General features: G+C 45.5%; 1 protein-coding gene across 2 annotated transcripts in view; it reads left to right on the top strand.

The window, feature by feature from the left end:
- Positions 1-16139, top strand: part of ATG10 (autophagy related 10) — a 196847-nt gene that overhangs the window by 53751 nt on the left and 126957 nt on the right. For both annotated transcript variants that reach the window (XM_068271698.1, XM_068271699.1), the window contains exon 3: positions 4917-5042. In XM_068271698.1, coding sequence (XP_068127799.1) covers positions 4917-5042 — 126 coding nt within the window. The remainder of the gene's footprint in view (positions 1-4916; positions 5043-16139) is intronic.

Here is a 16139-nt window from a genome sequence, read left to right as displayed (position 1 = left end):
GCTAACTTGTGACAAAAAATAAAATCTTCTATGAACTCACCATACTCCGTACGGAATACCTTTGGGTGTCTTCTTTCTAGAATGGGGTCATTTGTGGGGTTCCTATACTGCCCTGGCATTTTAGGGGCCCTAAACCGTGAGGAGTAGTCTTGAAACCAAATGTCGCAAAATGACCTGTGAAATCCTAAAGGTACTCATTGGACTTTGGGCCCCTTAGCGTACTTAGGGTGTAAAAAAGTGTCACACATGTGGTACCGCCGTACTCAGGAGAAGTAGTATAATGCGTTTTGGGGTGTATTTTTACACATACCCATGCTAAGTGGGAGAAATATCTCTGTAAATGACAATTGTTTGATTTTTTTACACACAATTGTCCATTTACATAGAAATTTCTCCCATCCAGCATGGGTATGTGTAAAAATACACCCCAAAACACATTATACTACTTTTCCTGAGTACAGCGGTACCACATGTGTGACAATTTTTTGCAGCCTAGGTGCGCTAAGGGGCCCAACGTCCTATTCACAGGTCATTTTGAAGCATTTGTTTTCTAGACTACTCCTCGCGGTTTAGGGCCCCTAAAATGCCAGGGCAGTATAGGAACCCCACAAGTGACCCCATTTTAGAAAGAAGACACCCCAAGGTATTCCGTTAGGTGTATGGCGAGTTCATAGAAGATTTTATTTTTTGTCACAAGTTAGTGAAAAATGACACTTTGTGAAAAAAAACCAATAAAAATTAATTTCCGCTAACTTTTGACAAAAAATAAAATCTTCTATGAACTCGTCATACACCTAACAGAATACCTTGGGGTGTCTTTTTTTCTAAAATGGGGTCACTTGTGGGGTTCCTATACCGCCCTGGCATTTTACAGGCCCAAAACCGTGAGTAGTCTGGAAACCAAATGTCTCAAAATGACTGTTCAGGGGTATAAGCATCTGCAAATTTTGATGACAGGTGGTCTATGAGGGGGCGAATTTTGTGGAACCGGTCATAAGCAGGGTGGCTTTTTAGATGACAGGTTGTATTGGGCCTGATCTGATGGATAGGAGTGCTAGGGGGGTGACAGGAGGTGATTGATGGGTGTCTCAGGGGGTGGTTAGAGGGGAAAATAGATGCAATCAATGCACTGGGGAGGTGATCGGAAGGGGGTCTGAGGGGGATCTGAGGGATTGGCCGAGTGATCAGGAGCCCACACGGGGCAAATTGGGGCCTGATCTGATGGGTAGGTGTGCTAGGGGGTGACAGGAGGTGATTGATGGGTGTCTCAAGGTGTGATTAGAGGGGGGAATAGATGCAAGCAATGCACTGGCGAGGTGATCAGGGCTGGGGTCTGAGGGCATTCTGAGGGTGTGGGCGGGTGATTGAGTGCCCTAGGGTCAGATAGGGGTCTAATCTGATAGGTAGCAGTGACAGGGGGTGATTGATGGGTAATTAGTGGGTGTTTAGGGTAGAGAATAGATGGAAACACTGCGCTTGGGTGGTGATCTGATGTCGGATCTGCGGGCGATCTATTGGTGTGGGTGGGTGATCAGTTTGCCCGCAAGGGGCAGGTTAGGGGCTGATTGATGGGTGGCAGTGACAGCGGGTGATTGATGGGTGGAAGTGACAGGGGGTGATTGATGGGTGGCAGTGACAGGGGGTGATTGATGGGTGATTGATAGGTGATTGACAGGTAATCAGTGGGTTATTACAGGGGAGAACAGATGTAAATATTGCACTGGCGAATTGATAAGGGGGGGTCTGAGGGCAATCTGAGCGTGTAGGCGGGCGATTGGGTGCCCGCAAGGGGCAGATTAGGGTCTGATCTGATGGGTAACAGTGACAGGTGGTGATAGGGGGTGATTGATGGGTAATTAGTGGGTGTTTAGAGGAGAGAATAGATGTAAACGCTGCGCTTGGGTGGTGATCTGATGTCGGATCTGCGGGCGATCTATTGGTGTGGGTGGGTGATCAGATTGCCCGCAAGGGGCAGGTTAGGGGCTGATTGTTGGGTGGCAGTGACGGGGTGATTGATGGGTGATAGGTGATTGGCAGGTGATTGACAGGTGATCAGTGGGTTATTACAGGGAAGGACAGATGTAATTAATGCACTGGCGAATTGATAAGGGGGGGGGGGTCTGAGGGCAATCTGAGCGTGTGGGCGGGTGATTGGGTGCCCGCAAGGGGCAGATTAGGGTCTGATCTGATAGGTAACAGTGACAGGTGGTGATAGGGGGTGATTGATGGGTGATTGATGGGTAATTAGTGGGTGTTTAGAGAAGATAACAGATGTAAACAATACATTTGGGAGGTAATCTGACGGCGGGTTTGCGGGCGATCTAATTGTGTGGGTGGGTGATCAGATTGCCCGCAAGGGGCAGGTTAGGGGCTGATTGATGGGTGGCAGTGACAGGGGGTGACAGGGGGTGATTGATGGGTGATAGGTGATTGGCAGGTGATTGACAGGTGATCAGTGGGTTATTACAGGGAAGAACAGATGTAATTAATGCACTGGTGAATTGATAAGGGGGGGTCAGAGGGCAATCTGAGCGTGTGGGCGGGTGATTGGGTGCCCGCAAGGGGCAGATTAGGGTCTGATCTGATAGGTAAAAGTGACAGGTGGTGATAGGGGGTGATTGATGGGTGATTGATGGGTAATTAGTGTGTGTTTAGAGGAGAGAATAGATGTAAACAATGGATTTGGGAGGTGATCTGATGTCGGATCTGCGGGCGATCTATTGGTGTGGGGGGGTGATCAGATTGCCCGCAAGGGGCAGGTTAGGGGCTGGCTGATGGGTGGCAGTGACAGGGGGTGATTGATGGGTGATTGACAGGTGATTGACAGGTGATTGACAGGTGATCAGGGGGATAGATGCATACAGTAAACAGGGGGGGTGGTCTGGGGGGGGTGGTCTGGGGAGAATCTGAGGGGTGGGGGGTGATCAGGAGGGGGCAGGGAGCAGGGTGGGGGATAAAAAAAAAAATAGCGTTGACAGATAGTGACAGGGAGTGATTGATGGGTGATTAGGGGGGTGATTGGGTGCAAACAGGGGTCTGGGGGGTGGGCAGGGGGGGGTCTGATGGGTGCTGTGGGCGATCTGGGGCAGGGGGGGGGGGAAATCAGTGTGCTTGGTGCAGACTAGGGTGGCTGCAGCCTGCCCTGGTGGTCCCTCGGACACTGGGACCACCAGGGCAGGAGGCAGCCTGTATAATACACTTTGTAAACATTACAAAGTGTATTATACACTTTGTATGCGGCGATCGCGGGGTTAACATCCCGCCGGCGCTTCCGTATGGCCGGCGGGATGTTGCGGCGGGTGAGCGGCGCCAGGCGGAGGCGGAGGATCGCGTCACTGATGACGCGATCGCTCCGCCCATGCCCCTACAAGGACCGCCGCCAATTGTCAATACGGCGGTCCTTGCGGGGTGCACTTCCCGGCCGCCAATTGTACATACGGCGGTCGGGAAGTGGTTAAATCCTTTTTAGGGAATATCTTTCTAAAGAATAAAAGCCTTGCTGAGAATCCCCTATAACACAATGGGCTAGTCAAAAACCTGTTGCTTCTGTCAGATTTCTACTACCTACTGTAAGTGACAGCAACATAGGAGAAAAGTAATTTATGGGTCATTTTACTCTGGAAAAAAACGTACTTCTTATTTGTCTTTGTTGCAGATATTTTACATTTTAAAAATTTTCGCCATAGTGCCTCTTTAAAAGATGAAGAGTAAGATTCCGGTTACTACTCAGCCTTCTTCATACCCTATTGCTGTATGCTGGCAAGATGTTAGAACGCACAGCTTATATATACAGTATATTCTAACATCTTGTCAGTTTACAGGAATTGAATCTGAAGAAGGCTTTTTAGCTGAAAGCTTACTTTTTTTTTTTTTTTAAGTTAGCCAAAAATGGTTTCATCCTGATTCAAACCCTCCTGCTATTACTGATGCCTAAAAGGCCCGTACCCACAAAGCGATTTTTTGAGCGATTGTTTTCGCGGTCTTATGACATGGGTACAGCCATGCGATTGCATGAACAACATTTGGCAACGCTTGGTGATAACAGCGGATCAGATTTTTAAGCTCCCCAACGACTCCTGCGCGAAGTACCGCGATCGCTTGAACTCTCGTTCGTGCCGGTTGTGTGACGTCGCCTGTACCCGCTGGCAGGAAGATGGAGCGGAAAACGCTAGTCGCTGGGGGATGTCGCTGTGATTCATCTTCCTGTGTCATTAGGTGAGTATATAGCTTGGTACAATTCTCTACTTCTATTAACCTGATTTAGTGGATGTGTTTTTCAATGTGATTGATGTGTTTCTTTGTGTGCATTGGTATAAGTTTGTGTTGCCATGCATGCTTATTATGCATTAATAGAATGAATTAAGTTCATTTCAGAATGAAACAGGATATACAGGCACCACACAGCATGGATGTTTTCTCTACTACTTCATAAATGTGTAGTTCAAAACTGCCAAACACATTGCCTACACCTCTCCATAGAAAATGATTGCATCCACATCATGTGCGCTGTCTGTAGAACTGAATGCAGAGTTGCACTGGCGTTCTGCTCCAGTACTACAACACACAGATGTGAGCAGTCCCATAGAACAGAACTGGAAACTCACTGGCAGCTCAGTACAGTGTATATTGCGCATCTGTTGTGCGTTATAATGCTGTCTGGTAAATGCGCTTGTATTTATTTCAGAAGTATCTCATAAATCTAAATACATTTTTTTTTCTGTAAATGTGCTGTGTGGAGAGCTTCATCTTCTAGCGGTTTTCTCTGTCACATTAGAATAACAGTTTCTCACCAAAAGATCTATGCATTGGGCTGGATCTGATGTTTGCTCAGCCAAAACAGCAATTTCACAGGTAGAAGAGCGAATGTGAAAATACTTTCTGACCCGTTTTTATTGGTCTTGTGATTTTGGATGCAGGAATCTGATGAAGGCTACTTGAGTAAAACTTGCTACCAAACAAGACCTGTCAGTTCAGGAAGCAGCCAATGGAAGAAGACTGATGAGGAGGATGAAAGAGCGAGTGCTGCTGCTGCTGCCCTAGATGTGAGTTTCTCTGGTTCATTTTACTTTACTTGTTCAGGGATATCCATTTATCTGTTCTGTGACTTGTACTGCTGTGGCCACATGTCGTGCTAAGCTTTGAAAATCCCGGTGGCTTGATCCCATTGTCTATACGCCGCCACTGTTGCACTAAGTCCTTGGCATACTCCTCGCTCTAATGACTGGGTAATTCTCAAGCTGGCAACGTTCATAATTTAGCCTACTGTAATTGCGATGATTGTCCATAGACTTCAGAGCAATTTCTATAGACTGTAGGAACCAGTCAGAGTTGGGAGGCAAATTTTTTAAAGTGAATTCGAGATGAAAAACTAACTATGACAAGTAACTTCTCTATATATCTTATCTAAAGTTTAGATAGTCTACACAGCAAATCTAGCTGCAAACAGCTTCAACAGTTTCATGTTTGTTTATTCCTGTGATACAATGACAGCGGCCATGTTTTGTTTGTCACATTACACACAGACAAGCTGCAACTGCATCTCCAGCCCTCAGCTCACTCCCCTCTCCTCCTCCCTCCTCCCCTCTGCCTCTGAAATCTCTGGCTAGTAACCTCCTTCTCCTCCTGCCCAGACTGAGCTCCCATAAGCCTTTGCTACATGGAGTGCCAAGGCACTTTAAGCTGTGGGCAAGGCTTATTTAGTTTATAGGGAATTAGAGTATTAAAACAAAACAAAAATAAGTATTTGGCTTGAGGAATGCACTATAAACTATATGTAAGGAACACAATTATGCAATGCGTAAAAGTTTCTCAGATCTACTTTAAACTCTCTTGCAGCATTGTTAATGTGCAGCTCATACAGCAGACTGGGTAAAAACGGCAATAGAATGGCCGTTTATGCACAACTAATTTCAAGTGATAAGCTGACCTACTATAGGTTGATTTTTCGCACTCTGCTGGTGGTCTATGAGTACTGCAGGGCAGCACGGTTGCATAGGGGCAGCACAGTGGCATAGTGCATAGCACTCTCGCCTTGAAGTGCTGGGTCCCCTGTTCAAATGCCAGCCTGGGCACTATCTGCACAGAGTTTGTATGTTTTCCCCGCGTCAGTGGGGGTTTTGTCCAGGCAATTTGGTTTCCTCACAAATCCCCAAAAAATTGGTTTCCCCCAAATTGGCCCTGGACTATGATACATGCACTACACGATACATACATAGACATATGACTATTGTAGGGACTGGATTGTGAGCCCCTCTGAGGGACAGTTAAGTGACAAGACAATATACTCTGTACAGGAAGATGTTGGCGCTACATAAATAATATTAATACTACTATTGCAGGGGATCCAAAGCTTCATAGCATTGTATTGCATCAAGGGTCAATTGATTCTCAACTGAAATCACTAGAGATTGAGTGGGACAAGATGGGGAACACATGCATCACTCACTACTCCACAATATGATTGATAGGGCCGTTGTTGGCCCATGTATGGATGGCTTTAGATTTTGCACTAATTCTGCATTCTCTGGGATGGTGTATTGCTGTTCACAGGAAGCCAGGAGTCTGTTGTCAGTAATGAAGAAGCACAGTGAGTAAACAGACCATATGCATTTACACCCCAGTTCCAGGAGGAAATATCTTTATTATTATTATTATTATATTACTCTGGGATATCTATGGAGCTTGTCCCATGTACAAGAGAAGAAGAACAGAAATAAAAACAGGTCCTCACTCAACAACAAAAAAAACAACAGCGTTTTTTTTTGGTGATTTTCTGACATCCAGTCAATAAGGACATTTCCCTTCTCACTACGCTGTTCTTCCCTTCCCTTCTTGCTCGAATCACCTTTCTTCTATGTCTTCCGCAGCCATTTGAGTCCTCCGCCGCTACTGGCACCACCACTGTGCTCAGGGGACAAGTGCTGGTATATATTTCAGTGCACTGGATTACAAAAGACCAATGGAATCCTCCCTAAAGCTCCATACTCACCACCCACCAGGTCCAGCGGCATCCCCTTGACGACAGTTGATAGCATTGCCTCTTCCTGTCAGCGGGTTGAGCAGTATGTCACGCGGCGCTACACGTCAGGAGCGGATGAGACTTCAAGCGATCGCGGTACTGTGCGCGGGAGTCGTCAGAGATCTTAACAATCTAATCTGCCGTGACAGTTGTTATTGTGGCACAACACTAAGCAATGTTAGCGTGGTTGTGTGCCTCTACCCATGTCATAGTATCGCAGAAATGACCGCTCTGCGCTTAAAAAATCGCTGGTCATCTGGAAAACCATTGGGAAAATCGCGTTGTGGGTACATAACTTACCAGGGGAATGTTCATTGGTTAGCTGAGTGGTGGACATTTGAGAATCCTCCCTGTTGCTAGGGAGAATTCCAGTTGTTGTTTTTTTTTTTTGTAATTCAATGGGAACCTGTTTCTGCCGAGACTTGGATCTACGGCATGGTTTCCCCGAGCAGTGCCACGACAGTGGATGACCCAAATGGTGGTGACCAGATGCACAAAAGTGAGTAGTGAGAATATCTCGCCAGACACTGCAACAGGGCACAGCGTATCTGCTCCGGGTATGCTGTGAACCCATTGTTGTGCTTCCGGCGTAGTACAGACATATGTGCTCACATTTGGTGGTTTGCTGATGGCTGGCCCTGTTACTTGTTCTGCATTATTGTGAAACGCAGTGCAGAAGTAGTGAATAGGAACCATTCATTCATTTATGTTCCATTTGTGCACTGCTAGGTAAGGTGAACTGTGAACTCAGCAGAATTCAGGGACGGGACAGTTACACTTTGCACAGCTGTTTTTTCTTTGAAGAGTTGTACATAAATGAAATAAGCAGATCCGCCAGGTATAGATCATGTGGAATATGCACAGTAATACAGATTAAGCTGTAAAGTATTGGAAGATTACTGAGCACATTGTGTGCTCTCATTCTATAAAGCATATCAATAAAGGGAAAGTGTCTAGTGAGTGTCATAGGATCTGCAAGAGCAATTCTGAATATCTCCAAAGGAAAGTAAGGCTTTTACTCATAATCTAGAGGATATATTTTACTGCTAACCGCGTGGCTCCTTCTGATCACAGGATGTGAAGGAATGCCTGTGAATAAATGTATGGAGAATCTAAGCACTTGGATTGAGTCTGGGATTTGAACCTTTAGGATCTACACATTTGTGTCAGTGTGCTGCTGGGTGTGAAGAAAAGACCTGCGAATTTGATTGCAATTCCTTATGTTCATTGGGTATGGAGATTGCATTCACCTATGATCATGGGTGATTTCACCGGTATTGTTACCTCTCATTATGACCCTGATCCAAATCACTTTTTCTCCTACATTTTCTCTTAGGAGATAATTTTTCATCTTCTGTTTATAATAACTTTTCAGCACCCTGCATTTGAAAGGGTACCAAAAAGTAGGTGAAAAGTCCTGTTAAAAGTATTCTCTTGCTTGCTGGTGGTCTAAAAGACATTTTATTGGTAAGATGTAAAAGCATCACCTAGGAGAAAACTTAGGAGAAAAAGTTGGTCGGATAGTGCACATAGTCGGATGGGGTTGTTTCACAAATATGCAGTAATACTGCCAGGCACAGACAGCGCACGCCAGTATTACCCTTATTTCAGGCGTGCCGGTTAGTTGAGACTTTCGGTTGCCTGAGTTCTGAATAATGGGGACTTTGCTGTACTACTGTATAATCCCCTCAAATGTATCAAATTAACTGCTTGCCGACTGCTCCACGCCAATTTTTGTGAACCCGGCGGCAGCCCCTGGACCGTTCAACGCCAATTGCTGTGAAGTCCTGGGGCGGGGTTTTGCAGGAAATCGTGCGCGCATCTCAGCTTGAATGACGGAGCTCCTCTCTGTCATCAGCCTCAGAGCGGCGATCGCCAATAGGAGACTGTTAGACAGCAAAACAGCCGTCTATTTACATTGTACAACGCTGCGATCTACGACAGCGCTGTACTGGGGACAGCCGTGTGACACAGCTGTCCCCCTGGGAGGCACAAGAGCGATTGGCTGTCATAGCCTGATGCCTATGTCAGCTGATCGTGGTGATTGGCTGGCGGGAAGAGGGAGGGTGGGCTTTCTATAAAAATTAAAAAACAAATGTGAAATTTATTTAAAAAAAACAAAAACAAATAAATACATTAAAAAAATAAACAAACAGGACAGCAGGGATCAGAGCTCACCAACAGAAAGCTCTGTGAGGCTCCCTGCACACTGCAAATCCGTTTTCCGATTCCGATTCCGATTCCGTTTCCGATTCCGTTTCCGATTTTCCTTGAATACATTCAACAGAAAAACGGATCAAAAAACGCAGCATGCAGTTAAGATTAAAAATCTGAATCGGAATCGGATGTAAAAACAGATTAAAAAGCGGAATCGGAATCTGAAATGCATGCAGTGTGCAAGAGGCCTGAGGCCTGGTGCACACTAAAACCCGCTAGCAGATCCGCAAAATGCTAGCAGATTTTCAAACGCTTTTTCTTATTTTTCTGTAGCGTTTCAGCTAGCATTTTGCGGTTTTGGGAGCGTTTTTGGTGTAGTAGATTTCATATATTGTTACAGTAAAGCTGTTACTGAACAGCTTCTGTAACAAAAACGCCTGCAAAACCGCTCTGAACTGCCGTTTTTCAGAGCGGTTTGCGTTTTTCCTATACTTTACATTGGAGGCAGAAACGCCTCCACAATCCAAAAAATGCCTCACCCCGGGAGTATGCGTTTCAGCAAAACGCCTCCCGCTCTGGTGTGAACCACCCCATTGAGATACCTTGACCAAGCGTATCTGCATTCGCAAGCGGCTGCAAAAACGCCAAAAAACCCACTTGGTGTGCACCAGCCCTTAGTGGGCAGAAAGGTGGGGGAAATCACTTGTGTGCTGAGTTGTACGGCCCTGCAGCGAGGCCTTAAAGCTGCAGTGGCCTAAATTGTAAAAAATGGCCTGGTCACTAGGGGGGTGTAAGCCTACGGTCCTCAAGTGGTTAATGTATTTCAGTCACAATCAGATAAGTATTTCTGATTTTAAAAACACAGTGACTGCTTTATTGCAGCATGACAAATACCTTTTTTTTTTTTTTGATTGGTTGTATTTCATTGTTGTGGAGTAAGCACTGCTATTACTGTAACTGTTTTGTGTGAATTGTCTCTTTATAATTGAGGCAAAAAAATAAGTAAGGTCAGAAAATTTGAGAGAAAAGCTTTGTGTATCAACGTCCTCCTGCCTAACTAGCTCATCTTAAAATAGCTGTTCTGGTGCCCTTTGTAAATGGATAAATTATCTGTAAGATTCTGGTTATTCCTTAAAGGATACCCAAACTGAAATGTGACATAATGAGATAGACATGTGTATGTACAGTGCCTAGCATACAAAGAACTATGCTGTGTTCCTTTTTTTCTTTCTCTGCCTGAAAGAGTTAAATATCAGGTATGTAAGTGGCGGACTTAGTCCTGACTCAGACAGGAAGTGACTACAGTGTGACCCTCACTGATAAGAAACTCCCCTTTTTTACCTCTTTCTTGCTCTCAGAAGCCATTTTCTGCTAGGAAAGTGTTTCATAGTTGGAATTTCTTATCAGTGAGGGTCACACTGTAGTCACTTCCTGTCTGAGTCAGGACTGAGTCAGCCACTTGCATACCTTATATTTAACTCTTTCAGGCAGAGAAAGAGAAAAAGGAACACAGCATAGTTATTTGTGTGCTTGGCACTGTACATACACATGTCTATCTCATTATGTCACATTTCAGTTCGGGTATCCTTTAAGTTTACCTTAAAGAAGTCACTTGGTTGGTAAAATGTCTTCCAGAATAGAAGATTATGTCCAACGGAAACTTCCTTTTTTCTAGATAAATGTGAACTTTCAGGTGTGTGCGTGTGTGCATTCAGACTCTGTTATTATTGTTAAGATACCTGTACCTTTGGATAACAGTCTTACTGTCTCTCCTAGCTGCCTCCCCTCACTCACGTATCTTAAGGGGGTCTCAATGACTCCACTTCTTTCTCTCTGCATACTTGTGTGTAAGGCCATCCTGGCACTTGAGCTCAACCACTCTGTATCACCAGCACTAGAAAGAGCCCAGGAGGAAAATCCTTTGTATTAAGTATAAAGGGTTTTTCTCCTAGGTTTCCTGTGTTTTACCGTAAAATTTCTGCTTACCGACTGCAAGGGCAAATAAGCTGCCTTATTGTAGTGGAACTTTAATATGTAAGGTGAGGTAAGACACATTTTAAATGCTATGCACACCTTCATAGTCTCTAATGTCCCAAGACACTGGGTGTGGCCATTTTGCACTCAGCCTCTCCGTAGTGCTGTTGCTGCAGGTCATATTCACATCTCCGACTGGTTATAGTCAAAGTGGGGTGCTCACACTTTGCACTCCGCACGCCCTTGTGGATCACACTTCTGAACAGTTGTGCAGAGTAGTCATGGCTAAGAGCACTCTGGGCATAGACGGTTCAGAAACGTTCGCAGTGGGCAGGACATGCACCCTTCAGCTCCTACTGGATTTAGGAAGAGGTGGTACTACAGCAGCAGCTCTGATGAAAGGCTGAGTACAGTAAGGGCCCTTTTCCACTGCACAGCTTAATCGCAAAAAAAAGTTGCTACATTATCATAGAAATCATGAGAAGCATTTTCCACTATATTGATTTGATTTGCAAATCACAATCGCTTTATGGAGCGATTTTAAGAGTGATAATGCAATGCAAATGAAAAATCGCAATTGCATAACAAAATTAATGAAAAATTGCAATCACTGGCGTTTATGATTGTGATTGAAAGTGGAAAAGGGCCCTAAAGGGCAATGCAGGATCTGGAGACATTACTATGCAGGTATGCATAACTTTAAAAAAGTTCTCACCGTAGGTTTACTTTCAAGCAAACCTGTGACTTAAAAAAGAAAAAAGTTACATACCTACCTCAGTAGAGTGACGCCTCTGGCTCCTCCAGAGCCTCTGGGTACCCCAGAGGCATCTCTGACCCTTCTTAAGCCCACTGCTGAATGCTGGGGTCCTCCTCTTCTTAGTGGCCATGCTCCTGTCCGTGTATGAGGATCACCTGTGCTGTAGCAGGAGCCGCTCATGCATGGAGAAAAAGCTGCGCATGAGTAGCTGCGCGGAACTATGCAGGCACTAGCCATCTTGCCACTTGTGCAGTGTGGCTGCTCTTGTTCACAGATAAGAGTGCAGCCACGTGAACCTATTCGACAAGTCCTTGTCACTTAGGTTCAGAGGGTCCCAGGGCTTGAACAGTGAGCTAAAGAGGTTCCTCTACTGAGGTAAGTATCTAACCTTCTGTCCAAATTCGCCTTAAGGTACATTTTAAAACTCTTGGTCAGGAGTTCAGACCCTCTCCACTTCCTATACTTCAGACTGCCAAAGCTGTAGATTGCAATCTTCTTAGAGGTATTCAGTCTGTGCTGGCTCCATTGCTGTCTGAACAGCAGGATGACACCACTCTAGCAGCAGTTCCACCCACAAAGCCAGAAACTGACTGAATTCACCTGTTTCTAGTCATGTGGTGAAAATCTCAAGACAGGATCTATTCCTGGCTTTAACCACTACAAAACCTGAAAGAATCTTCTCCATGGGGACATTGAAACCAATAAAACATGATATGTACCCTCTACTTTATTGCTTCTTTATTTCTATGGTAGCTTTGTTTTGGTTGGAGAGATTGCTCCCTCCCCCCTCGTTTCCTGTCTCAGTGATATGATGTGTTGTTAGCATTTCTGGCGTTCTCGGACAGATTTGCATTCACTGACATAAGCAGGAATCTCTCGTGCTTTATTTGTAGCTCCTGTTGTTACAAGCCTTATTTGCTATGGAAAGTTCTGCAAAGTCAACATATGCACTGGTCTTAGGAACCATATTTCCAATGTAACATTTCTCTTTCCTCGGCTGTTTGGCAGCTCCTGTGAGGGGTAAAACGATGATCTTGCGCTGACGCGGTCTTTGATCTCGCCTCAAATTCTGTTTTATATCCCCTAAAGAATAATTTTGATTGACTGTTACTACAATAAGTAAATCAAAGCAAATTTATAGGGAAGCTGCAGGGAGAGCTTAAAAGGCTGACTTCCCTGACCTCCTGCAAATCTTTTCTTCAGTCCCATCTTGTTGCATTGTAACCTTACAGAGCTGATTATCTGTGTCAGTGAAATTGGTTTTGTTATGGATTGCCAGCAAATGCTGTCTGATACTGAGCGTAAAAACATGGCTCTGAGACCAAGTCTATGAGATCTTTTAAAGTACATCTCTCTCTCTCCACCCGCTCTTCTCTGTCTTTTCTCTCTCACTCCCCTCTCTGCTTCTCCATCCTAGCTCTTCCTCTCCCCACTATCCCCCCTCCTCCCCTTTTACTCTCCCTTTCTCTTATCCCTCTTTTACTACCTCCTTCATCTCTTCTTTCTCCTCCTGCTCTTTGTGCCCTGGATAAATGAAATGCATACATGAAAAAATGGCGCTTGGAAAAAAGGGTGCAAGGGATTGCCGCTAGTAGAATATTGCTTTAATTAGCAATATTCTACTGATGGATTCCGACGACGCTACTCTCACACAGAACCCTCCCTCTAGCGATGCCTAACCCTAAGAATCTCCCCCCCACACCCGGTGGTGCCTGTGCCTAAGACACCCCTCCCTGGTGGGGCTTAACCCTCCGTGCCCGCTAGGGGACAGGCAAAAATGGCGCACAGCGCCAAAAGTGTCAGAATGGCGCTGCACTTATGTTAATTTTTTTTTTTTGCAGGGATCGGGCTGTGGGCTGGCAGCGGGGGTCGAGCTGGAGAGGTAGCGGGCAGTGGGCTGGCAGCGGAGGTCGGGCTGGAGAGGCAGCGGGCAGTAGACTGGCAGCGGGGCTCGGGCTGGAGAGGCAGCGGGGTGGAGGGAGTAGGATTAGGTAGCATTGGTATACATTACCTTGTCCCGGCCGGCGATCACTCCTTCACTTCATAGTTAGCTTGCAGGAGTCCTGCATCCAGCCAATCACCATGCAGCTTCAGTTTCCGCATGGTGATTGGCTGGATGCAGGACTCCTGCAAGCTATGAAGTGAAGGAGTGATCGCCGGCCGGGACAAGGTAATGTATACCAATGCTACCTAATCCTACTCCCTCCACCCCGCTGCCTCTCCATCCCGACCCCGCTGCCAGCCTAATACTACTGCCCGCTGCCTCTCCACCAGCCCGACCTCCGCTGCCTCTCTAGCTTCCTGAATTTTTCAATGGCGCACTGTTTCGCTGTTTTATAAAACGCTATTTACCGTTATGTATTTACCTTAAAACGGTAAATAGCGTTTTATGATCGGCAGAACGGTGCACCATTTTTTACTCTGCGACATTTTTGACTGTATGCGCCCGCTATTCAATGCCACAATTTGTATATCCGCAAACCCCCGGCGCCCTCAACTCTATCCTGTGCCTCCTGGTGCCGAAATTTACCTTCTTAACCGCATAAATTGAGGTGCACCCAAAGTGCAGCTGATATAATTGACGCAAATGGTGGTGCCATTTTTTTCATAAGGCATCCTTTTTTCCTGATTGGATATTAAATATATGTCCAGGCAAACATGCAAATTTTCTATCTATCAAATGTCTCTTATCTTCCTCTTACTAGACTGTTACTTGTTTGTAACTTGGTCACTTGGCTTAAAGCTGTAGCTTTAAAATTCCGGTTTGGTGTGGGGTCTTGCTGGAGATGAGGGGATTAGCTAAGCTGCTGCTCACTACCACTCTCAGTAAGAATGTTGGTAAGGGCTTGGTTATAACAGGGGTGGTCACTTGACCATTGCTAAGCTCTGTAGCTTTAGTGTTCCTATTTGGCTGTGGCATGCTGCCTTCTGGGAGAGGAGAAGAGGTGTTGCTTAGCTGCTGTGCATGATCACTCTGTCAGAAAATGACAATGGGTTTGGCTGAGCTAGCCAGTGATAGCTCTGCTGCCTAAGCAATACCAGACTGCATGGTGGTGGAGAGAGAATGACACAATAGAAGGTGGCAGAGGTAGAAAAGAGAATGCAGGGGAGAAAAAAGAGGAATACAAAGTGCAAGGTGGTGGTGAGTGAAAAAGAGAGTGCAAGGATGTAGAGAGAAAGAGAGAACGCAAGAGGACAGAAAGAGGAATACAAAGTTCAAGGTGGTGAAAAGTGAAAGAGAGAACTCATGAGGGCAGATAGAGGAATACAAAGTGCAAGGTGGTGGAGAGTGAAAGAGAGAACGCAAGAGGGCTGAAAGAGAAATACAACGTGCAAGGTGGTGGAGAATGAAAGAGAGAGCTCAAGGAGGTAGAGAGAGAAAGATCGTAAGGGGGCAGAAAGAAGAACACAGAGTGCAAGGTGGTAGAGGTTGAAAGAGAAGAGTGCAGGTTAGTGGCGATTGAAAGAGAAAAAGTTGCAAGGTGGTGGAGAGAGAAAGTGAGAGTGCAATTTGACAGAAAGAGAGTGGAGATTTCTCCATGCAGTGCAGTGACCCGGCCATTCTTTGGTAACCTTTTTAATCCTTCATGTGATCAGTTTTGTCATGTCATAGATATGTAATTCTATGATTTGCTAGTCAGGATCATGTGATAAAGCAGGATATGATCACAGCAAATCAGAGCTTTGCAAATCTATCAGCTAATCAAACAGATCACATGCTTCTCCATGAGTCCTGCTAGACATGACCATCACTACTGATATGGTTTCATCTAACTCAGGCAAGAATTGCTATTCTTTTTTTTTTTTTTTTGCCACTTAAAGAGCAACTGTTAGCTCTAAAATGCCCCCTCAAAAAAACACATATGTAAGTAGATAAATACATGCTCTACTTACATGACAGATGTATCGTAGTGTCCACGTTTTGATTTCTGTTATTTTCATGTTTATATATTAGAAGGCTCCTGTTGCTGGCAGGGGCCATCTTGTGTCCGGCTAGATCTTCTTCCCCCCCGCATCCCCCTCCTCCCCGCACTGACTCTGAGCACAGCGGGGAGGAATAAATGCAGTAGCCACACACAGACTCACCTAATAATGGATCCAAGCGCTGTCGTTCCCATCTTTTCTCTGCACTAGTGCAGAGTGTAGGATACTGCAGCGCCTGGAACCATTATTCCGGGAGTCTGTGTGTGTGCACCACCTTTATCCTTCCCCAAAGCTCAGTGCGGGGAAAAA

Source organism: Hyperolius riggenbachi, chromosome 1 (assembly GCF_040937935.1).
Source record: "Hyperolius riggenbachi isolate aHypRig1 chromosome 1, aHypRig1.pri, whole genome shotgun sequence".
NCBI classification, from domain to species: Eukaryota; Metazoa; Chordata; class Amphibia; order Anura; family Hyperoliidae; genus Hyperolius; species Hyperolius riggenbachi.
Note: the sequence above shows the minus strand (reverse complement) of the source record. Positions and strands in the feature narration are given on the sequence as shown.